General features: G+C 33.7%; 1 protein-coding gene across 8 annotated transcripts; it reads right to left on the bottom strand.

Annotated features, from left to right (window-relative positions):
• Positions 1-680: 680 nt before the first annotated feature.
• LOC112031783 (putative disease resistance protein At3g14460) lies at positions 681-19,369 on the bottom strand. Of its 8 annotated transcripts, XR_010627894.1 has the most exons (7): positions 18,868-19,342; positions 18,559-18,717; positions 2,959-3,233; positions 2,108-2,360; positions 1,607-1,988; positions 871-946; positions 681-784 (listed from the first exon to the last, which is right to left on the bottom strand). XR_010627894.1 is itself a non-coding variant. In XM_065770638.1 (6 exons), the coding sequence occupies exon 3, from the start codon at positions 7,046-7,048 to the stop codon at positions 3,647-3,649; it is 3,402 nt and encodes a 1,133-aa protein (XP_065626710.1). In that variant the 5' UTR covers positions 7,049-7,368; positions 18,559-18,717; positions 18,863-19,369; the 3' UTR covers positions 1,607-1,988; positions 2,108-2,360; positions 2,959-3,233; positions 3,634-3,646. The 8 variants fall into 8 exon arrangements, 7 of the variants coding, with proteins under 7 accessions (XP_065626710.1, XP_065626713.1, XP_065626714.1 ...); XM_065770638.1 differs by lacking the exons at positions 681-784; positions 871-946 and adding an exon at positions 3,634-7,368 and having other exon boundaries at positions 18,863-19,369; XM_065770641.1 differs by lacking the exons at positions 681-784; positions 871-946 and adding an exon at positions 3,634-7,368 and having other exon boundaries at positions 18,559-18,714; positions 18,863-19,369.
• Positions 19,370-20,659: the final 1,290 nt, after the last annotated feature.

The following is a 20,659-nucleotide window of genomic DNA, read 5'->3' as shown; positions in this document are numbered from 1 at the left end:
AGCAAGCTGAGAAAGTGACAACATTGACCAAAACAAAAAAAAAAGATTATTGATTCATGCAATTTCCTAATTAAATCATTGTATTTAAACTAAGTTTTGTGAAGAGTGTCAATTGATTTGGGATAGACATTAGCAATCTTAGGCAACACTTCCCTAGGGTCTGTCTGCCAAAATCATTATTGCAAAGGACAGTTTTAGAAATATAAGTTTTACATATCATACCTAAAACAAATGAACTTTCTGCATAAATGCAACATATCAATCACTTTTCCTAATTATCTAATAGAAGCACACATAATAAAGCAGAAGAATTGCTGACCACTTCCTAATTTTGTATGGGCTTGTTCTTGTTTCAGCCCTTCAGGCGGTGACATGAGAGATACCTACTCATGTCAGTTAAGTTTGATATATCCAAAATAATGAAGGAAGGAATCTGGAAAGCCTTCTGATTCATCATAATTAACATCATTTAAATTTGACTATCCAATAATTGATGGTACTAAATCACTTTGAGAACTAGACAGTTTTAGTGGAACATTTATGTACCTAACTTTAATATTTAAATGATGCCATGTGAATGAAGAAAACGGTGAATAAGGACACGGTGTACACTTTTCAGCCGTATGATCACTTCATCATCAATTAATATTCTGAAAAAATAGGCATTTTTTGCTCCAACCTTTGCCCTTCTTCTAATGGAACTACTCCTTCAACAAAGGACAACCCCTAAAAAGTGCTTGATCTCAAGGCAGAATCAACTTATGACACTGTTCTTCAGCCAGTCCTTCATCAAGTAGTAACACTTTTTCAGACATATTTATCAAAAAGTAAACTTATATATGTGTGTGTGTATAATTGAACGGAACATACCTAACTGTACAACGACGACTTAGTCATCTATATGCCTGCAGGGGATGTGATCAATCTTGTGTCACTTTTTTCCCTTCTGCTTTTAGTATCATTTCACCATCAAAGGAAATACAAGTACAATGACAACAAATTAATTCAATAAATGAATAATTTGAATGCGCATAGGTACAAGGAAAAGAATTAGTGGATAAGCTGAATACTGGAGAGCAATGGAAAAGTACCAAAAAAGTATGAATTTAGGAATATTCGGAAGACATCCAAGTAAAATCACATGGAAGATGATAAAGTTTTCGATGTGTAATGAACTCACAATCACACTTGATATCCTACAAATTGCCTAAAGGATATCTTTTCTTTCAAATCTAGGAGCTAGAATTGGAACAATGAGGCACCATTCTCTACATTATTCTTCATTACAACACAGTACATTAGGCAGTTCAAACTTTAAAAAAACAGAACATGCTGGCAGGACAAACATAATTGCGGCTAATTGAAAGTAACTTTAGCTCTTCAAAAATGTTGATTGAAAGTGATGCATTTGGTAGGTCTATTATCATTCTATTCATCAATGGGATGATTTGAAGCAAATGTCCCTTATGCTAATATTGTCAGAGGCTTAAAACTTTGCAGAGTTGACAAAGACTTTAAAAGCATTTATGATGATAGGTTCAAATTTTATACCAAGAAATGACAGGTTCAAAGTTTATACCAACAAACACAAATCAGTTGAACAAACCTAACAATCACAGAGCATCTCTAGACTTTGATCTGTCATGGAACAAGCATCTCAGCAATCCTGGGCCAGCTTTCCCCCCTCTGCCTCTGGCACCATTGTCACACAATAAGGCATTTATAATTCTTGGTAGTAATGGTAGCTCCAACAGGTGAGGACAGCAAGAGCAGTCATATGCTGAACCTTTTGAGATCTTTCAAGTTAGGAAGAAAAAAAGAACCAAATGCAGCAACCTATCCTCCGGAGGGAACGTCACATCTTCCCGTCTAGGATCAATTCCAAAGAGAAAGCCTGAGTAAGTCCCTCTCCACACTTGATCAGTGTGATTCAGCAGCTGTTAGAAGGTAAAGAGACAGCACTAGCTATCAACTGCCACATAGTTTACCTGAGATTAAACAGAATGCCAAACTGGCCAAGTCAAATCCCAATATTTCTTAAAATACTATAAACTTATAAAACAAACGTATTATTCATCAAATACATATGCTGGAAAAATTGCATTACCTCAAAAGTATTTGTCTTGCACTTCAAAACTGCACGGTAGAAACGCAGTGAAAGTATAATGAGGCAAGTGCAGCTCCAGCAAGAATGAGAGTAAATGATTCTTTAATTAAGAAAAGGATGAGATTTCACAGTGACTTGAAAACATATCAGAGATTTAGAAATTTATATACAATGCAAAAGGACCAGCAGCTACTAGTGGCATAAATTGACAGCGGATGTGTGAGGCACATGTTATTTACAAGTAAATGTGACCCTGCAAAACAAAAGGAAATGAATGAGCATGTTGAAAATCACCTAGTTCAAAAAATATATGTCAACTGTAGCATAATCTTGGGATCCAAAGTCTCTGGTTGAAAAACATCTAACAGCATCTCTTACATAGGTGTACCAAAAATATTTACTACTAGAAAGCTTTACTTTGTTCTGGAATATATATAGATAGATAAATTTGAACATTTTTCTAGATGCCGTGAAGTTTTTATATAAATTAATTTTCTTAAAAAAAAACTAAAACGTCTAATACTAAAGTTGTGGTATCAATATCATGATATACGGTCTGTAGAGCATAGGATAAGCATTTACAACCATAAATGACATACCTTGAATGAATTATTATAAAACCAATTAATTTTTTTTATTTACTACTATACATTATCCATTTGTTATTTTATCCTCTAAAACTTTAATCAAATAATTTGGAGGAACATTTTTTTATAATTTTTTTTCTCAATTCAATAGACAGATTGATTGGTAGTTTGCGGTTTGTTGATTGTTGATTGTTAAAAAATTCTTATAACTTTTTAAATGAATGTGTTGATCAACAAATACATATGCTGGAAATTTAGAATTACCTTAGTTTAAACATTCACAAAAGTCTTTGTCTTGTATTTCAGAAGTCCAGAGTAGAAATGTAGAGAATGTATAATGTGGCAAGAGCATCTCCGGCAAGAATGAGAGTAAAGGATGAGCTTTTACAGTGACTTGAAAACTAATCAGATATTTTGGATTTTTTTTTTTTTTTGGGGGAGAATTGACATTTAGGAATTCATACACAATGCAAAAGGATCAGCAGCTAGCAGTGGCATGAAATTGACAGCGGGTGTGTAAGACACTTGTTATTTACAAACTGCAAAAGAAAAGGCAATGAAATGAGCATATATAACAATGTTGAAAATCACCTAGTTCAAATATGTCAACTGTAGCATGATCTAATGCTTCCTTTATATATGTATATAGTTCTGTATGTTGGGGAGTTTTTCTGTAATTTACAATTAAATAGCACACTAAAACTAAAACTAAAACTAAACCTGCGGTTTATGATATATGGTCTATAGAGCTTATGATTAAGTGTTTATAAACATACTTTCAGGCTTTTAATGAAATATTCACCTATATATTAATTTAAAAAGAAAAGATACTTTAAAGCTTGGCATTAAAAAGTTAAATGAAATAAAATGATTTTGGGGAAAAAGATTTAAACTTTTCACTGTAGCTTGATGGGAATTAACGAAAATGAGAATTAGTACCTGGACATAAGAATTAGTGCCTGGACAGAAGCATTAGCACCTTCACCATATATAGCGAGGGGTCTGTACGTATGGATATTTTGGGGATGTGGGCAATCTTGACCCGGCCCTCCCCTTTCTCCTCTCCATACCGTTCTTTCAACAAATGGCAATTAAAAATATCTAGCTCACAAAGAGAGGGAGGCAAAACTTCTTCTAGTAAGCAGTCAAGATCATCGCAGCTCCAAATCTTCAAGTGTTTAAGAGAGGTGAGGTGTTGAAATCCCTTACCGTTGAGCGATTCTAGATTTGATAAAGTAATGTATAAATCGGTAAGATTAGGAGGAAGCAACGCATCCTCCGGAAAGGACTCCAGTTTATTGTGCTCATCAATAATTGTGAAACTTCTTAGAGAGCGAAGATCTTGCAATCCCCATTGCATGCGGTGGGAAAAGAGTGTGTTGCAATTGTCTATAAGAAGACTTTCTAAACTGGAGGGCAAACCTCCCTCGGGAAACGAATTCAGTTTTGGACACCGTAGTAGTTCCAAACGCACAAGAGATGGGAGGAGGGTGCGCATCCCTTCAGGCAGTGACTCTAAGTTTTCGCAGTCTTTGATTACAATCTCAGACAAATGTGGAGGGCACAGTCCTCCGCTGGGAAAGGAAACTAAATCAGGGCACCAAAAGAGTTTCAAGTGAGTGACGGAAGCAAACTCTGATAGAGAGGGCAAAATTGAACAAACGCTACCCTTTATGTTCACACTTTTCCCGCTAATATCAAGTTTGGTCAAAGAGGGAAGTTGAAGGGGCAGACCCCCAATTAGCTTGGGACAATATTCAATATGAAGTTCTCGAAGACAAGTGAAAACTTCCCCTTTAAATAAAACCCACTCCTGCCACTCTGGCATATTTTTAAATGATAAATACTCAAGGGCTCTGAACGGGTTAATCGTATTCCCGTAGAACTCAAGGCCCACACTTGATATTTTTCCAAAACGTTCAATTTCAAGGCTCTTGAGGTCAGGTAGCTGTCCAAGCGGAGGCAAGGAGAAGCAATTATCACAATTACGAAGCTCTATGGACACCATTTTAGAGAATGACGAGTCTCCTAACCATTTTGGAAAGCTTGTACCCTCATAATTAGTGATGGTGAGAGAATTCAAGTTTGTGCAAGGACACAACTGCTCGAGCAAAATTCTTTCCTTTTCTGAATCTTCAGCGCCATGACCATGTTTCCATTCCAACTCCAACTCAGATAAATCTTGCTTGTTCTTTAGTATAACCCCCGTAGTGTCTTTATTAATGCATTGAACGTTTTCCAAGTTCAGCAGAGACAATTTTCCAGAAAGATGCTGAAGCTCCCCCAACTCTTTAATACTGGACCCATCATCATGTTTGCCCACACCAAAAACAGGTAATTTTCTGAGATTTTTCAATTTATCCATGTGTGGTGGCATCTCTTCCATTTTGGCTTCGCTATTATCTAGGTGGCGCAAGTTGATTAGTTTACTCATGTTGGTAGGCAACTTGGTGATGTACTGCGGCAATATCAAGGTTTGCAAATAATAAAAGTTACATAAAGAATCGGGCAAATGTTTGATTTCACTGTCCCTAATATTCAAATAACGAAGGTGCTTTAAATTATCAATGGAATCAGGCAACTCCTTTATTCCAATGCTAGGCAATGATAACACCCGTAAGGTTTTAAATTCCTCCAACAAATCATCTATCATCATCATCTTTTTTTCTTTTTGATAAGTATCTATCATCATCATCTTCATCTCTACATTGCCAAATTTTTGCCACCAATATGATTCTACTGAAAAGAAGGTTCGCAAACCCTTTGCTTCATAAAGGAACTCAAATTTCTTAGAGTTATCAAATTGACCTTTATTTTGACATGAAAAATGACGTGCCTTTTCAGTTATTTCTTTCGACTCATCATTTTTCTCTAGCCTAACACAAAATTCTCCAGCTATAGATGTTGCCAAGTCATTGACTAGGTCATGCATTATGAAATATGATTCCTTATTACTGCATCGTTGAAAAAGTGACCTAGATACCAAAGCATCAAAGTATTGCTCACCTATTTCTTCCATCCTTCCATTTCCTTTGGATTGCTGCAAAAAATCTTGTGCCATCCACAACAAAACTAACTCATTTTTTGTGAATTCATAATCTCTTGGAAAGATGGAACAATAAGCAAAACATTGCTTCAAATGTGGTGGGAGGTAGTGGTAGCTCAATCTTAGAGCGGGAAGGATGCTATTGTTTCCTTCTAGTAAATCCCATATATCACTCTTCAAAATCATTGTCCACTTCCTTGGATCTTGCTCACAACGCAACAAACTACCAAGTGCTTTCGCGGCTAATGGTAAACCTTTACACTTTTGGACAATTTGTTTGCCAATTTCCTCTAGAATTGGAAATTCACCAGATTTTCCAGTTATAAATGCATGTTTTTCAAATATTGACCAGCATTCTCCATCAGATAATTGCTTTATTAAAAAAGCTGCAACAGTGCATACATTTGATGCGACTTTTTCACTACGTGTAGTAACAATTATCTTAATCTCTTTTGCTCCAAATTTAAAAATTTTGAGTAGCTTAAGCCAATCATCATAGTCCTCATTCCAAAAATCGTCCAAAACGATAAAAATTTTCTTCCCCATGAATTTCTCTTTGATTTCATTTTGCAACAAATTCATGTTTTGATCATTACTAGTAGCCAAATTAAAAATAGTTTTCACTATTCTGAAACTATCAAAGTCTACTGAAACACAAACCCAAACCTTGTGGTCAAATTTCTCCTTTATTCTGTTGTCATTATATATAAATCGAGCGAGAGTTGTTTTACCGATCCCACCCATACCCACTATGGGAACAACACATATCCCATCATTAACACTTGCTGGTTGAAACTTTTGAAATATCGCCTCCACATCAGCGTTTCTACCAAAGACACCATATTCTTCAGGGAGAAAATCTGTCAGTTCTCGTGTTCGTACTCCACCATCAGCCTTTTCCAGGCTGAGGTCATCCTTTTCTTTTATACGTAATTCTAATTCTTTTAGAATCGTTTCCAGTTCAGATTTAATCTTTGTGTTAAACAAAGGAACAGAAGTAGGGATGAAGCCACTTACCTTGCATCGCAATGCTTCATAGCCAATCTCATCCAGGATGTCATCCGCACCATAAACAGTATGTTTTAGCTCGTCCAGCCATTCTTTCACAGCTGAGTTTGTATATTGCTTCGCCTCCGCATCAGCGAGCACCACACTAGCAGACCTCAGCAACTTCTTCAACTTGTTTAGCGATCCTTCAATGTCTTCCTTTCCCTTGAGAAAGTGTAGGAAATCACGAGAAGCCAGTCTGTCAAACGCCACCTGAAGGAATGCAGAGAGAAATGCTCCGCCCACCAAAGCCCCGGCCATGCTTTCTTCTTTGCCAAAGATGTGAGTGGTGAAAAACCAAAGGCAAGAGAACGCAAACAGGAGAACCAACAGAGAGAGAGAGAGAGAGAGAGAGAGAGAGAGAGATGTGATCTGTGAAAGTGTTTTTTGTTTTGCAGAAACTCTCAAAGTACTTCCTCTTTTGCTTTTAAGGCGTGTAGCAGAAAGATCATATAACACTCTACATGTGGGAACCAAATGTGAACCGTTGATTGCTTTCAATGGAGTGATTGAATAATTGCACGTTATGGTGGATCCCAGACACGGTCATGATTTCAATGGCCTATCAGTCTGTGTGGTCCCTACCAATTACAAAAAGGTCAGTGAGACAGTGGGAGACAAGGAAAATTTATATAGTTAATTGAGTTTATTTTTCATGGGTTTATTGTTCAAAATTACAGTTATTCATTTTAAAAATACTGTACTTAACAATAAACTAAAGAAGCAATAATGGAAATAAACACTTCAAGTTGATCTTAGAATGATTGGTCCTTGAGTTTGCATTGGAGCGGGGCGTCTTTTTCTGTAATTTCCGGTAATAGAAAGGAGCAGTAGAAAGATCAAGATCCACAATTTTTTTTTTTTGGGGTAGAATAGTTGGTGTGCTTTTAGTCAAACCATTATTTCCATTGGGGTTACAATAATTGGGGCATCTTTTCTAGTAATGTTTGTAACTCTATGTGAAGAAAATTCAATGGGGGGTGAAGTTTTTGAGCTAGTGGAACGAACTTTACTTCCTAAAAATAGATAAATAAATATAGTGGAAGTTGTTTACTTGTTTCTGAAAAGGAAGATAAGAAAAGAAAATGACAAATTTGACTAGTTAGAAGGAAGTTTAGTTCCTAAAAATATCTAGTGGAATGAAGTGCTTTTTTTTTTTTTTTTTGGTGTGTGGAAGAAACTATGAAGTTTACTTCCCAAAAGTAAAAATTAAGAAATCTGAGTGGATGTTGTTTTATAAGGTTGTTCATGAAAAAGAAGAAGATTGAAGAATCATGGGACTAACTGATTTTTTATATTGTATTTTAAGGAATAAGCAAAAGGAATTGGATATGGTTATCTATTCATAAAAAATCAATCAAAATAGATAATCTTTCAGTGAAAAAGAAAATGAGTTTGTTGAGTTTTAGGTAATCTTATCAGCATTGGATAACACCAACCACACGTTTTTCAAAGATTATGTGATTTTTTATAGTTAATTTTCATTCTCTATCATAATGTGAATAACCCCAAATGATCTAATTCATTATCTCTATTAAGAAGGATTTACCAATTTTGATACGACTAAACTCGTTTAACTTATATAAATAAAATTCATTTTGGCAGAAAACCAAAAGAGTTGTGTAGCATGCTAGCACACACTTCTTAAGAGTTGTATATTTGTCTTATTTTTAAAAAATATATAAGAAAAGATTTTTTATTTGTTTTTAAAAACAAATACCTCATACAAGAGAGAGACTGAGATTCTATCCACGCTAAACAAAGGCACACCACATATTGGCCTTTTGAGGTCAAGGAAAACATGGGGGTTTGGAGGTATTACTAGATAGCCATTGACTTGAATTCAATAAGGTGATTGAATAATTGCGCGTTGTGGCGGATCCAAGACATGTTATAAGCACAATAATTGAGAAAGAATTTGACATATATGGCTCGTTGTGCAATTGTGCTGCCTATCAGTTTGTGTGGTTCCTATTAACTACTAAAAAGTGTGTAAGACAAAGGAATTTTTCTAGTTTAATTGAGTTTATTTTCATGGGTTTATTACACAAAATTACAGTTATTCAATTTCAAAAATTTTCACTTAGAAAAAAACTAAAGAAGCAATGGAAATAAACACATCCAGCTTTGATCTTAGATCAACAATTTTTTTTTTTTAGGTTGAAAGGATCATAATGAATAAGTAGAATGGTTGGTGTGATTTACTCAAACCATTATTTTGAGGTTACAATTGAAGGGTCTTTTCTTGTAATGTTTGTAGCTTTTATGTGAAGAAAATTCAATGACGGGTCAGGTTGTTCAGCTAGTGGAAGGAACTTTAGTTCCTAAAAATAAATAATAAATGTAGTGGAAGTTGCTGACTTGTTTCGTAAAAAGAAGATAAGAAAAGAAAAAGGACAAAATTGACTAGTTGGGAGGAAATTTAGTTCCCAAAAATATCTGAGTGGAGTGAAGTGTTTCTCTGCGGAAGGAACTATGAAGTTTATTTTCCAAAAGTAAAAATTAAAATTAAGAAATCGAGTGGAAGTTGTTTGATAAGGTTGTTCATGAAAAACAAGAAGATTGAAGAACTATAGGACTAACTGATTTATTTATTTTTATTGTATTTTTAAGTAATAAACAAAAGGAATCGGATATGGCTATCTCTTTATAAAAAATCAATCAAAATAGATAATCCTTCAGGGAAAAAGGAAATGAGTTTGTTGAGTTTCAATAACCTTATCAACATTCGATAACACCAAAAATACATTTTCCCAAGATATTTAGAGTATTCTTTTAAATAAAATTTGTTTTTAGTACTCTTTACACACAGTTTATTCTTTATACATCTTAAATAGTATAAAAAAGAAGATATTATAATTAAATCTATCACTAATATTAAAAAAGAAAATCATCTTTTGCTTTTAAGGTGTGCAGCATAAAGGTCCTTTACCACTATGTGTGAATCAAATGTGAACCATTGAATTGATTTCAAGGAGATGAATGAATAATTGCGCGTTTTCCAAGAAGCACAATAATTTTGAGAAAAAACCATATATGTCATGAGCTATATATATATATATATATATTGAGAAATCGTGAGCTAAATAATTTTGAAAAGCTATGGATCTGTTTGAATATCGTTTATTGTTGAAAACTGAAAACTAAAAATACTGTAACAAAATAATTTTTAAATGTGTGAATAGTACTGTGAAACCCAGTTTTAAAATTGTTTTTGCTTAATAAATTATTTGCGAGTCTCGTGAATAGTGCACGAGACCTAAAAAAAACAACACAAATGCGCAATGCACACGCTATCCAAACTCCACCTATATATGTCTTTTTTTTTTTTTTTTTTTTAGTTTCTCACAGTGTTTCCTCAAAACTTTCAACCAGAGACTACTCACCTATATATGTCATGAGCTCCACTATACTACGAACACACTAGCATAAAAAGTACTTGCACATCTAATTAAATCGATGAAGTCCCCTTATTCTCTGTTGCAAATTTTGAACTCTAGTTTAATCTTACAATTTGTTTGAGGAATAACGTGAATATGACCATTTAGTCCAAATTAAATATCTTTTTTCCCCTTTTTCTAAGGCGGGGGCCTTAGGTTTAATGTACGAGGCAAAGAGCCTTTGAGGCAATGCTGACTCATAATGTGTACTACTCTATAGTTGTCCTTTAATCAAATCCATCTTTAGATAACATTTATTTCTTATATCCTCTCTATTTATATCTTTTCAGAACATCAAAAATTAATAATTATATCATCAAACGCATATTTAAATTTTAAGTTTTTGTAATCTAAAATTATGCATAAAAAATAAAGTTATAGATTGAATAGTAAATAATATTCGATTGGTATAACAATTGACATGTATGTTAAAAATATAGAACATACAATCTAATGGTTTGATTTTTGCAATATTTTGTCATGTTAATTTTTTTAGTGAGAATTGTAGTCATGTGAACTTTGTCCATTTAAAACGATTTATGTGTATTATTTAAACAAATCAATTGACTTATTAGAAAAATAACAAAGTTTTGCTACAAACTTCGTTAGCCAATGGCTACAACTACACTCAATATCTTTTTACTAGATATGAATTTTTTACTAATCCATTATTGGATTTTTTTTTTCTTATATTTTTCATGCTTACAAAATTTCTAAAATACCAAAGACCGATAGTTATGTTATTAATTAAAATTTTAAATTTTAAGTTTTTGTAGTCTAAAATTCTATACAAAACATAAGTTTATAGATTGAATAATAAATAATATAATAAAATTTGGCAACAAACTTTGTTGCGACCTAAGACTAGAACTTCATTTAATATCTTTTTATTGGGTGTGAATTTTGACAAATTAACCATTAAATTACTTTTTTTTTTTTCATGTATCCTCTATACTTGTAAAATTTTCATAAAATTAAAAATTAAAAATTAAAAATTATATAATCAATCAAATTTTTAAATTTCAAATTTTAGTAGAATAAAATTATGCATAAAAATAAGTAAAAATAAATTTGTAGATCGAATAGTAAATAACTTCTGATTAGTATAAAATTTGATATGTTTGTTAAGTAAATATAAAATCTAAAGAATTAGACACGAGAGAGAGAGAGAGAGAGAGATTTTATCCAAAGTAATGACTAATACACACAACAAACTGGCGCTTCAAGTGTTCAAGGAAAACGTGGGTTTGGTATTACTAGATAACTATTAATTGAATTCAATAGGGTGATTGAATAATTGCGCATTGTGGTGGATCCCAGCACAATAATTAAGAAAGAACAAGCATGTAACTTCATGCAAATGCATGGAGGTATTTAAAATTAAACAAAATTTTTATTATAAAAATATAAATAATTAGTCAAATTAATTTTTTTTAAGCATGTAACACATGCATTCATGCATAAATATAGATACATTTAAAATTAAACACAATTTTTATCATAAAATATAGATAATTAGTCAAATTATTTTTTTTAGAGTAAACATAATTAGTCACATATTAAAATTCTTATCTATATTTAATACTACTTATGATCATTTTTTTTTCTAATTTTTAATAAGATAGAACGTGTGGTGATTTTTGTTATGTGATGATTTCTATTTTATTTATTTTTTGAGAAACACGTGGTGATTTTTATTGAGTATATGTGATTTTTTTTATAAAATTTTATAGTTTATTTAGATTCTTAGTATTTTGCACTCATTAACTCACTTGACACAAAGATAAAAAAACTTAGGTAAACATATGGCACAATCTTAAGTGGATAATTATGGTGTAGTTCTCACAGAAATTTAGACACATGGCGTAAAATTAGATTATAATTTCAAATTCTAATTCAATTTTCTCTAAGTTTTACCTATTAATATATATATATATATATATATACATGACTTATAAATTTGAATTTTTTTTAGTTATATGATTATGTTTTTTATGGTTTATTATATTGGACTCATCATTTTCTACACTAAATTAACTAATTTGGCACAAAAATTTAAAATTTTAGATAAGATGGACACGTGATGCAAAATTAAACTCTAATTGAAATTCAATTTTTACATTAAATTAACTCACTTGGCATAAAATTCTAAAATTTAGATTAGATGAGACACATGACGCAAAATTAGACTCTAATTAAATTCCAATTTGAAACTTAAATAGATTTTCTCTATGCTTTACCTACTATTATATATATATATATATATATATATAGATTTAAATATATATTGTAAGGGTATTGGACCCAGGAGCTCATTATCTATGTATATATTGGGCCTAAAGCCCTAGCCGAGGACTAGAGGATGTCCAAGAAGGAGTAAACATTGTCAAGGGAGTTCGTGTTAGTAGATGAAGAAGTTAGTTTTGGTCTTAATGGCCCAGAAGAGTGGGCCAAGGATGAATACCTCCTCAGTTAACCAAGCCGAGGTCTGAATAGGTGGTCTGCTGCCTAAGGGAATGTTCTAGGGAGTTCTGTTGGTACAGATAAGCATCACAGGGACATAGGACAGGGGGAGTGAGTCCTAAAATATCTAAGGAGAAAGCTGCTGTCACCACATTAAATACTGTGTAGCTAACTCTTTGGTCGCATTAATGTGGAGGTAATACTNTTTATCATAAAATATAGATAATTAGTCAAATTATTTTTTTTAGAGTAAACATAATTAGTCACATATTAAAATTCTTATCTATATTTAATACTACTTATGATCATTTTTTTTTCTAATTTTTAATAAGATAGAACGTGTGGTGATTTTTGTTATGTGATGATTTCTATTTTATTTATTTTTTGAGAAACACGTGGTGATTTTTATTGAGTATATGTGATTTTTTTTATAAAATTTTATAGTTTATTTAGATTCTTAGTATTTTGCACTCATTAACTCACTTGACACAAAGATAAAAAAACTTAGGTAAACATATGGCACAATCTTAAGTGGATAATTATGGTGTAGTTCTCACAGAAATTTAGACACATGGCGTAAAATTAGATTATAATTTCAAATTCTAATTCAATTTTCTCTAAGTTTTACCTATTAATATATATATATATATATATATACATGACTTATAAATTTGAATTTTTTTTAGTTATATGATTATGTTTTTTATGGTTTATTATATTGGACTCATCATTTTCTACACTAAATTAACTAATTTGGCACAAAAATTTAAAATTTTAGATAAGATGGACACGTGATGCAAAATTAAACTCTAATTGAAATTCAATTTTTACATTAAATTAACTCACTTGGCATAAAATTCTAAAATTTAGATTAGATGAGACACATGACGCAAAATTAGACTCTAATTAAATTCCAATTTGAAACTTAAATAGATTTTCTCTATGCTTTACCTACTATTATATATATATATATATATATATATAGATTTAAATATATATTGTAAGGGTATTGGACCCAGGAGCTCATTATCTATGTATATATTGGGCCTAAAGCCCTAGCCGAGGACTAGAGGATGTCCAAGAAGGAGTAAACATTGTCAAGGGAGTTCGTGTTAGTAGATGAAGAAGTTAGTTTTGGTCTTAATGGCCCAGAAGAGTGGGCCAAGGATGAATACCTCCTCAGTTAACCAAGCCGAGGTCTGAATAGGTGGTCTGCTGCCTAAGGGAATGTTCTAGGGAGTTCTGTTGGTACAGATAAGCATCACAGGGACATAGGACAGGGGGAGTGAGTCCTAAAATATCTAAGGAGAAAGCTGCTGTCACCACATTAAATACTGTGTAGCTAACTCTTTGGTCGCATTAATGTGGAGGTAATACTTGAACATTGGTTTTCAGCCTTACAGCTACTAGATAAAAACTTTAGGAAGGTGCTGATGGGACAAGTATCAAGACCAACCATTTGGCCTGTAGGTGGAAGAGAGTATAAAAGGGAAAGGACGCAATGAGAGAAGGGGAATGAGAAACTAAGAGAAAAATACTGTAGTATCAAGAACTTACTTTGTAATCAAACCTGAAAGAAATATATAAGAACTAATCTCCTTGGACTGTGCTGAGGACGATTTTCTTTAGTATAAACTCGTCTTTTTTCATTCTCTTATGATCTGAACTCACTTTAGTGATTGTCTGACTCATTAAGGCCTAGTTTTTCCAACCCACTCTTTACAAATTCATTATTTTGAGCTTTTTTGGTCTAAGTCCATCCACCTTTGGGCTATGGACTCAAATCTAGTCATTACAATTGGCGCCATCTGTGGGGATTACTGGGGTTGTATTGAGTCTAACGTTCAACAATGGTAGGTTCAGGTCCAAACCAGGTAGAATCTACGGGGTCTTAGTGTCAAGATCACTTCTGTGATCTTGAACAAAAAAGGAACCATGAGGGGAGTGTGCATACTACCCATACTAGTAGGAGTCATTCTCAAGGTGGTAGCCACCTCTCTCATGAGAAAAATACCAAAGCCATGCAGTTGGAAATTGATCACTTGAAGAGAAGCTTACACCACAAACGGCGAAAGCAAGCTCCTTCCAACTCTGACTTTCTCTTCCGACGATGAAAAGGATGGTAGCTACGGGCGCAGAACAAGGACTCCTCCTAGTGAGTCTTTCTCGTATAATGAAGATTACCATCATAAGCACAGAAACAGAGATTCATCTTCGAGAGGCCTGAGAAATAATGTTATGAGTAGAGCGCTCAACCAAATTTCCAGATCACCTTTCACGCACAGGATTGAGAGAGGAAGACTTCCTCGGTGATTCAATTAGCCCACGTTCACCATGTACAATGGTCGAACAAACCCGGTGGAGCATGTTAGCCACTTCAATTAAAGAATGGTTGTGCACTCCAAGAATGAGGCCCTGATGTGCAAAGTATTCCCATCCAACTTGGGGCCTATGACGATGAGGTGATTCAATAGTCTAGGTGCAGGTTTCATTGATTCCTTTAAGGAACTCACTCAGGTGTTTAGAATCTGCTTTATCGCGTGTAGCAAGGTTCCTCGGCCCTTAAATTCCTTGTTGTCCCTATCCATGAAAGAATGGGAGACCCTAAAAACATATTCGGACAGATACTGGGAGATGTTCAATGATATAAATGGTGACTTTGATGATTTAGCCATCAGAACTTTCAAGGTCGGCCTACCTACCGAGCATGACTTGAGGAAGTCTTTGACTGGGAAGCCTGTTACTAATGTACGCCAGCTCATAGATCAGATTGATAAGTATAAGAGGGTTGAGGAGGACCAACAACAAGGCAAAGGAAAGGGTAAGGTTATCCCTCAGGAGATGAGAGAATTCAGGTCGGACCGCTATAACAATAACAGACCTTGGAGGGATTTTTCTGGGCAATCTGGGCCTACAGTTTCTCAAGTAATAAACACTGTGTTTTGAGAACTAATGCATCAAGTTTTGGAGAAAATCAAGAATGAGCCATACTTCAAATGGCCAAACAAAATGAGTGAAGACCCTTTGAGGCACAATTAGAACCTTCATTGCCAATACCACCAAGAGCGAGGGCATACCACTGAGGAGTGCAGGACTTTGTGGAACCATCTGGAATAGCTAGTTAGGGAGGGAAGGTTACAGCAGTTTCTATATCGTCCCAATGGGCAAGGAGACCAATCAAGGTTAGGGGCTCAAGGGAACGCTTCTTCAAGGCCCCCGTTAGGCGTAATTAATGTCATTTTTGCTGCACCTGGAAGAACTGGTTCTCATCTTTCCAGGGTAATGTCTGTAGCTCGGCTTTCAACCGAGAACTCTAACTCTGAGCCGAAGAGGGCTAGAATGAAAATCCGATTGGCACTGAGTTTTTCGAACAAGGATAAGATGGGAACCATCCAGCCACACGATGATACTTTGGTGGTCACACTTATAATAGGAGGGTATGATACGAAGAGGGTGATGGTAGACCAAGACAGTGGTGCAGAGATTATATACCTTGACTTGCATAGAGGGCTAAACTTGAAGTCTGAGGACCTGACAGCCTATGATTCACCTTTGGTGAGTTTCTATGGGAAGGTTGTCATCCCAAGGGGGCCAGATTAGGTTGCCCGTGCAGGTAGGTTCAAAGGTGGTTGAAGTGGACTTCATTATGGTCAATGCATACTCTCCCTACACGGCCATTGTGGCAAAACCCTAGCTTCATGCCCCAGGTGCCGTTTTTCAACTCTGCATTTGAAAGTAAAGTACCCATTAGGGGACCGGGTTGAGGAGCTAGCAATTTTTTTTTTTTTTTTTTTTTTTTGGGTAGAATAGTTGGTGTGCTTTAGTGAAACCATTATTTCCATTGGGGTTACAATAATTGGGCACCTTTTCTAGTAATGTTTGTAACTTTATGTGAAGAAAATTCAATGCAGGGTCAAGTTTTTGAGCTAGTGGAATGAACTTTACTTCCTAAAAATAAATAAATAAATATTGTAGAAATTGCTTACTTGTTTCTGAAAAGGAAGATAAGAAAAGAAAATGATAAATTTGACTAGTTGGAAGGAAGTTTAGTTCCCAAAAATATCTGGGTGGAATGAAGTGTTTTTCTATGGAAGAAACTATGAAGTTTACTTCCCAAAAGTAAAAATTAAGAAATCTGAGTAGAAGTTGTTTTATAAGGTTGTTCATGAAAAAGAAGAAGATTGAAGAACCATGGGACTAATTGATTTTTTTTTAAATTGTATTTTTAAGTAATAGACAAAACGAATTGGATATGGCGATCTATTCATAAAAAATCAATCAAAATAGATAATCTTTCAATGAAAAAGGAAATGAATTTGTTGAGTTTTAGATAATCTTATCAACATTGGATAACACCAACCACACATTCTTCAAAGATAATGTGATTTTTTATAGCTAATTTTCATTCTCCAACATAATGTGAATAACCCCAAAAGATCTGATTCATTATCTCTATTAAGAAGGATTGACCCATTTTGACACGACTAAACTCGTTTAACTTATATAAATAAAATTCGTTTAGGTAGAAAACTAGAAGAGAATGGTTTGCAAAGTGATAGTCTGTGCACTTATTTGCCAAATATATAACGAGGAATGTTACATGCAAAAACTATTTTATAATATCTTTATAAATAGCTTGTTCTCATTTGAGCCTACCGCAAATATAACAATTTTTACTTTCTTTTCATTTTTTTATAGGGAAATAACAACTTTACTTATAATAATTAACCATCCACCACGTTAATTGTTTGTAAAAAAAATTTATAAAATAATTTGTGTAGCATGCTAGCACACACTTCTTAAAAGCTGTATATTTGTCTTATTTTTAAAAAATATTTTTTTATTTTTTTTTTAAAACAAATACCTCACACAAGAGAGAGACTGAGATTCTATCCACACCAAACAAAGGCACACCACAAATTGGCCCTTCGAGTTTGAGGAAAACATGGGGTTTGGAGGTATTACTAGATAGCCATTGAATTGAATACAATGGAGTGATTGACTATCTGTTTGGATTTTGCCAAACTCAGTTAACAAAACTCAATTTTGTTAACTCATAACCCAAAAACCGCAGGCCCCACATGGTTCAATTCTATTTGGCTGATTTTGCCGGATGTAACTCAGTTAATAAAACTGAGTTTTTTGTCATTTGAGTTAACAAACTCGGAAACTCTCGTGAGTTGTTTTCAAGTTTTGAGTTATGTTAACTTAGTGGCAATAGGTGTAATTTTAATGAAGTTTTGGGTCCCACAGCAGTGTTAAGTTACATCAAACAAGACGCATAGACCCACTGAAGCTTCCAACGGCACTTTTTGTGTTTACTTTCCCAACTACCCAACCAAATGCCAGCCTTAAAAAAAATCACTTTCTGTACAAAAAAAAGCCAGTTTCTAAAGTAACACCAATCCTACTCAACAAAAAATTTAGAAAAATAAAACTAAAGTTTCAAACCAAATGTAACAACTCCAAATTTCTTAGGGTTAAACATTAATTCAGCTTATTTTGTTTATTGTATAAGAGAACTTGAAAATTTTGATGCTTTAAAAAAGCTGTATATTCTCTTCAAAATGAAACAAACATAGTTTTAGGTACAATTCCTTAACTACTATTCCTTGTGCTATTCCTTTTTCAACCATATGGTTGTATTGACCAATGAAATATATGGTTGAATTTAATTTTCCTTCCAAAAAAAAAAAAATTAATATTGTTTCTGTTTCTGTTACATTAGTCAGTTGAATTTATTTGGGTACCTGTTTTGCCAATTTCTTAAACCATAAACCATAGAAGACCCATCACTCAGATCCCAACAAAGACAAAAACAAAATGAACAAAAAGAAATATTGGTTAAAACTAAAAGCTCAGTAGTACCTCCAACTTAGCCTCTTCTTTCATAGCGTCCCAAATTGGGTTAGCAATTAGGTCACCCGAATTAACAACCGAGTCAGACTCAGGCTTGGATATCCCCCATGCATAAACTGGAAAAACTTTCTCTATTCGGTATTGGGTCCTCTTATGTAAACTACACTGCTGCATAGTTGAGTATTAAAATCATTATGAATTGAAACCTATGAGCTACATCTCACAAACAGAAAAGAGAAGAATGTATAAACAGCTAAACTAGTTTAAATATGAAATATATAGACAAAATCATGAAAATGGTGAGAAATAATACCGTACCAACAGAGGGCTCACAAATTTCTCTTCAGCAGACCCACAGTGCCGCGATGGGTTTACAAGTTGAAGGTGAGAAAGATGAGCAACATGGGATACTTGGGTTGTTTTCAGAGTTAGGAGTCTGGGATTCCTTCGTGTGGGTTTCTGGAGTTCAAGATGAGGGAGGGATCTAATGCAGTGGAGGTGGGGAAGTGAAGAGCAAAAAATGAGAGGCGGAGTGAGGGTTTGGAGAGCTGAAGATCGGTGGTTAGAGAGTGAAGACTATGCTGTTGTGTGTGGGTTTCTGAAGTTAGGGATAGAGTGTTTTGTTGTGGAAAGGGCGTGAAGAGGAGAGAGAGAGATAACGTGGGTGGGCTTAGTGACCGTTCTGTATGACTTGATTTGCAATTGATTTTTTTGAGACTCAGTGAGTGAAATAAAGGGGAGTGTTGGAATTGAAAAACCCACTAAGATATTCCACCCAAACAACCCACAAAACAGAGTTATAAGAAATTAGAGTATTTTTTAGTAATAAGTAATAAATGATAAGCGATAAAAATTAAGTAAAGAGTGATGAGTAATTAAAAAAAAAAAAAAAAACAGAGCCTGACTAATTGCGCGTTGTAGTGGATCCCAGACACGTTATAAGCACAATAATTGAGAAAGAATTTGACATATATGGCTCTTTGTACAGCTGTGCTGCCTATCAGTTTGTGTGGTTCCTATCAACTACTAAAAAGTGCGTGAGACGAAGGAATTTTTCTAGTTAATTGAGTTTATTTTCGAGGGTTTATTATACAAATATGAACCATTGATTGATTTCAATGGAGTGATTGAATAATTGCACGTTATGGTGGATCCTAGACACGGTCATGATTTCAATGGCCTATCAGTCTGTATGGTCCCTACTAACTACAAAAAAGTGAGTGAGACTGAGAGACAAGGAAATTTTATCTAATTAATTGAGTTTATTTTCATAGGTTTATTGTACAAAATTACAGTTATTCATTTTAAAAATACTGTACTTAACAAATAAACTAAAGAAGCAATTATGGAAATAAACACATCAAGCTTTGATCTTAGAATGATTGGACCTTGAGTTAGCATTGGAGTAGGGTGTCTTTTTCTGTAATTTTTGATAATAGAAAGGAGCAGTAGAAAGATCAAGATCCACAATTTTTTTTTTTTTTTTTTTGGGGTAGAATAATTGGTGTGCTTTAGTCAAACCATTATTTCCATTGGGGTTACAATAATTGGGGCATCTTTTCTACTAATGTTTGTAATATTATGTGAAGAAAATTCAATGCGGGGTCAAGTTTTTGAGCTAGTGGAATGAACTTTACTTCCTAAAAATAAATAAATAAATATAGTGGAAGTTGCTTACTCGTTTCTGAAAAGGAAGATAAGAAAAGAAAATGACAAATTTGACTAGTGGGAAGGAAGTTTAGTACAAAAATATCTGAGTGGAATGAAGTGTTTTTCTGTGGTAGGAACTATGAAATTTATTACTTTCCAAAAGTAAAACTTAAGAAATCGAGTGGAAGTTGTTTGTTAAGTTTGTTCATGAAAAAGAAGAAGATTGAAGAATTATAGGACTAACTTTTTTTTTTTTTTTTGGGTATTTTAAGTGATAATCAAAAGGAATCGAATATGGCTATTTATTCATAAAAAAGCAATCAAAATAGATAATCTTTAAGTAAAAAAGGAAATGAGTTTATTGAGTTTTATATAATCTTATCGGCATTGGATAACACCAACCACACATTCTTCAAAGATAATGTGATTTTTTATGGCAAATTTTCATTCTCCAACTTAA

The sequence above is a fragment of the Quercus suber genome, unplaced genomic scaffold, assembly GCF_002906115.3.
Source record: "Quercus suber isolate HL8 unplaced genomic scaffold, Cork oak 2.0 scaffold_34, whole genome shotgun sequence".
Taxonomy (NCBI): Eukaryota; Viridiplantae; Streptophyta; class Magnoliopsida; order Fagales; family Fagaceae; genus Quercus; species Quercus suber.
The sequence above is the reverse complement of the archived record's forward strand: the minus strand, read 5'-3'. Positions and strand labels throughout refer to the sequence as shown.

Bases quoted from the DNA above. Each gene is read 5' to 3' on its own strand.
- LOC112031783 (XM_065770638.1), bottom strand. From the start codon at position 7,048: ATGGCCGGGGCTTTGGTGGGCGGAGCATTTCTCTCTGCATTCCTTCAG.